The sequence below is a fragment of the Arachis ipaensis genome, chromosome B2 (assembly GCF_059453495.1).
Source record: "Arachis ipaensis isolate K30076 ecotype BB chromosome B2, ASM5945349v1, whole genome shotgun sequence".
Taxonomy (NCBI): Eukaryota; Viridiplantae; Streptophyta; class Magnoliopsida; order Fabales; family Fabaceae; genus Arachis; species Arachis ipaensis.
The window spans coordinates 124,883,010-124,888,275 of record NC_142437.1 but is presented as its reverse complement, the minus strand read 5'-3'; the positions used below and the strand labels follow the sequence as shown (position 1 = coordinate 124,888,275).

Here is a 5,266-nt window from a genome sequence, read left to right as displayed (position 1 = left end):
TTGGTATTTAAATTAGTATTTGTTTTTAGAGATTGAATCTGAAATTAAATAATTGAAATTTAATATTATATTTAATGATTAGAGATTAAAATTAAATTTTTAAACATAAAATTTTAATCTCTTCAAATAAAAAAATAAGAAATTAAAATTTTTAAAAATTAAAATTTTAATAATATTTTATTTAATAACTAAAAATATTTTTATAAATATTTTTATTTTATTTTTATATTTATTTTAAATTAAATATAATATAAAAATTAATTTTTTTTGTTTAATTACTCTATTGGTCTCTATAGTTTCGCGAAATTTTCAATTAGATTCCTGTACTTTTTTTTCCTTTTAATTGGGTCTTTGGACTATTTTTTTTTAATTAGGTCATTTTTAGCAGTAATTGACTTAATTTTATAGAGACTCAACTAAAAAAAAATTGGTACAAAGACCTAAACAAAAGAAAAAAAAATATAGGGACCCAATTAAAAAAAATTTGGTAGATTCAATTAAAAAAAAAGTATAGAAATCTAATTGAAGTGAAACTAGAGGTCCTTTTAAATGAACCCTAAAATAACAGAAGATGTGGCAGCTAAGCAGTGAGTGATGTATACGACAAAGTGTGCCACGTGGGCAAATCTTAATTCATTATTCTTCACTTACAAGCCACGTATTACACGGACCAACTTCAACTAACACTACCCATTAATAGACACTCTTGTGGCTTTCATTCATCTCATTCACTTTAGCAAATTCATCTCTAAACTTGTGACATTCTCCATTGTGATATATTTTGTGTTATGTATTTTAATGATGAATGTTAATAAGATATGAAAAGACAGTGTAGTATTTTCTAAAACTTAATTTGTATTGATTACAAGAAATGTTAGTATAAGTAGCATTTAAAAGCAATTAATTGATTACAACAAATCTTTAAATAAAATTCACAAACTAAATTAGTTGTTTAGTGACTTTAGTCGAACTACCTTGTTTTTCTAAAATACATTCGTACTCAAATTTTAAAAAATGAGTAATTTATATTTTTAAAAAAAATTTACAACTGGTATTAGTGTAAATCCATAATTACTTACTTTTTCGTGAATATCGCAACCTTTCTCTAATCTCTTAATCTTAATTATCCTCACTTCACTCTCTTCTCTGTCTCTCTCTGTCTCTCTCTCTCTCTCTCTCTCTCTGCAGACATCACTGCGGCGCTTCCGCCCGCCGGGAAACACCTCAGACCTATCACAGCTCCGGCGACCACATCTCCGATGATTCCCTACTCCGATCCCTAGCTCCCTTGATCTCCACAAGCACTTTCCACCGCTATCATTCTCCATCTCCATCTTCTACTTCGTCATCATCTTCTTAGCTTTATTTCAGATCCGTTCTCCTGGGATTCGCGATGCAAAAATCGAGGAATAACGACGCATTCATGGATTACAGAACCATCTTATGAGAATCTCTTTGCCGAATCCATCGAAATCCAAATCGGAGCAGCTACTGCTACCTGTGGTGGATCGCAATCCTTAGGGTTAGGGTTCCAGCTCAAATTTCCGGCAAAATGTTGAAGAAATTCATGGGAGGAGGGAACAAGAAGCCCTCCAAGTCCGACTCCGCCGATGCTATCGCCGGCACCGGCAACAATGTCGTCGTCAACCACGCCTCCCGTGGAGCTTTACCTGCGCCAGCGCCAAATTCCGCTGGAATACCGTCTGCTCCGCCTCCACCGTCCGGTGTCATGGAGGTCCTGCCGGCGTTCCGCGACGTTCCGGTGGGGGAACGGCAGAATCTGTTCCTCCGTAAGCTTCAGGTTTGTTGCTTCGTCCTCAACTTCTCCGACACGCTGAAGAACGTTCGAGAGAAGGAGATCAAGCGGCAAACGCTGATGGAGCTCGTTGAGTTCATCCAATCTGGCTGCGGAAAATTATCGGAGCATTGCCAAGAAGAAATGATTCGAATGATTTCGGTTAACATTTTCCGGTGCCTCCCTCCGGCGTCGTACGAGAACACCGGGCAAGAAGCCACCGACCCCGAGGAGGAGGAGCCTTCTATGGATCCCGCTTGGCCTCACTTGCAACTCGTTTACGAGCTTCTCCTGCGATACGTTGTTTCTTCAGACACCGATACGAAGGTTGCGAAACGGTACATTGATCACTCTTTCGTGTTGAAATTGCTTGATTTGTTTGACACAGAGGACCCTAGGGAGCGTGAGTATCTGAAAACTATACTTCACCGTATATATGGAAAATTCATGGTTCATAGACCGTTTATTAGGAAGGCGATTAATAATATATTCTATCGGTTTATATATGAGACTGAGAGGCATAGTGGAATTGGTGAGCTTTTGGAGATTCTTGGTAGTATTATTAATGGATTTGCATTGCCAATGAAGGAGGAGCATAAGTTGTTCCTTGTGAGGGCTTTGTTGCCTTTGCATAAGCCTAAGTCGCTCGCCATGTACCAGCAGCAGTTGTCTTACTGCATTACTCAGTTTGTTGAGAAGGATTTCAAGCTTGCAGATACCGTTATTAGGGGCTTGCTCAAGTACTGGCCTGTTACCAATTGCCAGAAGGAGGTTCTCTTCCTTGGAGAACTCGAGGAAGTGCTTGAGGCCACGCAGCCTGCCGAGTTCCAGCGCTGCATGGTTCCCCTTTTTAGACAGATTTCCCGCTGCCTCAATAGCTCTCACTTTCAGGTTTGTGGAAATTTAAGTTTCTAGTTTTCATAGTGATATGTATGTTTATGTAGAATTGAATTCTGATAAAAAGAAATTGACGTGCTCTTCTAATCATGTATTACCACATAAGTGAAATTGTTGGATTCTTACCCTTGCTATCTTAAAAGTCAAGCAAACCAGATAATATATGATTAGTTGACAGTGTAAAACAATTTGCAGTGGTAACGTTTCATATGGTTATAGATTTGAAATGTTCAGCCTCTACTTCCTATGTAAAGATACATTTTCGTTTATGGCATATAAGTTTCAGATGGAGTAGTATAAGTATCACTGTCAAGTGTCAACTGCTTAATTAGTAATATTCCATTGTCATATTCTTTTTTTCTCTTTGCATGCCTCTAAAGTTTATCTTGATTGAATCCGATTTTGATGAAGCTATGGACTTGTAGTTGAAGTTGCTTTTTATGCCTTTTGCATCTAGTAGTGATTCACTGTTTGATAAGAAAAAATACTTCTGTATCATGTTATCCATTGATATGTGAAAAAATATGCATGATCTAATATTTCACTTAATTGGAAGCCTTTAACACACAAAAATTTAAAAATAGAGGGCAAATATGCACATTTGTATTCATGTCAACTTTCTTCTTTTCCTTAATAGTTTTTCATTTTATCTTATAATACATTTGAATTAAGTTTTTTATATGCTCCTTGACAATATTTCGTTTACCTAGTGGAAATAAGGCTTTGTTGTTGTTTATTTATTTATCTGGGGGAGGGGTACTACAATTCAATATCCTTAATATTTTCCATTTGTTCAGCCTTTTAGCTTAACCGTTGCTTTGTTCCCTTATAAATGTAGATTATTAAGCTGCAGTATCAGGTGGATATATTTGTATGGAGATAGTTATGTTGAATGTTTTTATTGCATTTTCAAGAAGCAGAATTTTGTCGCTTGAAAAATGTTGGAAATTTCGTTCTAACCAATTGATGTGAATATCACTAAGGCTTACGTAAATTTTGAATTTACACCATTGGCTGAATATTGGTTCTTTCTTCTTTTTGGCCTTAAATATCTCCCTTACATTAGCTAAAAGAATAAAGGAACTTAAAATTTCAAAATCTTGTAGTAAAAAGTGACCTTCAATCCAACAATGGATTAAAATCACATTGAATGTTGTTCCCTTAGAAGTCTTTGCTTAGATACATTTGCAATGCAGGTTGCCGAGCGGGCTCTCTTTTTGTGGAATAATGAGCACATTGTGAGCTTAATTGCCCAAAACAGAGCCGTAATATTACCAATATTATTTCATGCACTTGAGAAAAATATATCGAGTCATTGGAACCAGGCTGTTCACGGGCTTACTATGAATGTTCGCAAGATGTTTTTGGAAATGGACGCTGAGTTGTTCGAACAGTGTCAGAGACAACATGCAGAGAAAGAGGCTAACGCCAAAGATGTTGAAGAGCAGAGGGAACTAAATTGGAAGAGAATAGCAGATGCTGCAGCACAAAATGGGGTGGATGATATGGTCACAGATTAGCTTCCATAGATTACTACTGAAACTGCAAGTGTGAATTTAATAGGTGAAGAATGATGAGTACGCCACTCTCCATAATCGTGTCATAATTTATTGGTTTTTTTCTTTTATATACATATATATAATTTCCAGCCTAATTTTTTACCACGAATATCTTATATTTCTCTCTTTTGGGATAATCAGCATTTTGAAGAGAGCAGTCATTAATGTAACTTATTGGAAATTGTTAGCAATTTTTTGTTTACAAGTTCTAAGCAATGTCTGCAGATTAAGGATGTTTTGTGAAACACTTTCATGTATTTTTCTCCTTTTACAAAGAGAAATACGGAAAAGATCTTTTCTTGTTCTTTTATTGTTACCATATTAATAACAAAATCTAGTGTTTTTGTTTTATTGCATTCAGATAGGACTTGATGATTGAAGGCATTATGCAGTAAATGATTGAAGCAACTATGTATCAAAAGCTAAAAGGTGATTGTAAATTTGTAACTGAAAGTTGCTTATTCTCATATGACACAAGAGGCACCTATGCCACGAGGTTGATGGCTGAAAAAAAAAATGTACATATTCTAGTATGGATAGTTTTCTTTTACATTCCTTTGAATGAGAATAGTTAAGACATGAGTTCCAATGGATACAGATCATAATCTCCATATATTCTAATTATGGGTCGCAACTGTGAGGGCATATACAAATACAATTCACAATAATTGTCTTAAGTGTTGTGAAATAAAAGATATATATATAATAAAGCTGTATAAATAGAAGACTCTAGTATTAAAATAATTAGCTCAATAATAATTTATATATATATAATAAAATTATATGTTGTATTGTGTATATATATACAAAGATAGAAAGAAGTATTAAAAATAAAGAGAGAGAATCGCATTTGTTTATTGTTGCAATGTCAATATAATAAAGATGGTTAATATTGCTATTAATATTATATGCAAAGAGTAATAGAAAATAGAATTTAAAATACTTATAAAATAAAAGAAGAGAAAGAATTGTAGTAAAAATATAAGGAGAAGAGTATTTGATTGCAGCATAAAAG

At 34.4% G+C, this 5,266-nt stretch overlaps 1 protein-coding gene across 4 annotated transcripts; it reads left to right on the top strand.

Annotated features, from left to right (window-relative positions):
- The first annotated feature begins 1,096 nt into the window (after positions 1 to 1,096).
- Positions 1,097 to 4,928, top strand: LOC107626459 (serine/threonine protein phosphatase 2A 57 kDa regulatory subunit B' beta isoform). Of its 4 annotated transcripts, none has more exons than XM_016329342.3 (3): positions 1,097 to 2,686; positions 3,889 to 4,255; positions 4,613 to 4,928. In XM_016329342.3, the coding sequence occupies exons 1-2, from the start codon at positions 1,553 to 1,555 to the stop codon at positions 4,210 to 4,212; spliced, it is 1,458 nt and encodes a 485-aa protein (XP_016184828.1). In that variant the 5' UTR covers positions 1,097 to 1,552; the 3' UTR covers positions 4,213 to 4,255; positions 4,613 to 4,928. The 4 variants fall into 4 exon arrangements, 2 of the variants coding, with proteins under 2 accessions (XP_016184828.1, XP_016184827.1); XR_015905039.1 differs by having other exon boundaries at positions 1,149 to 2,686; positions 3,889 to 4,269; positions 4,590 to 4,928; XR_002358236.2 differs by having other exon boundaries at positions 1,157 to 2,686; positions 3,889 to 4,269; positions 4,613 to 4,846.
- Positions 4,929 to 5,266: the final 338 nt, after the last annotated feature.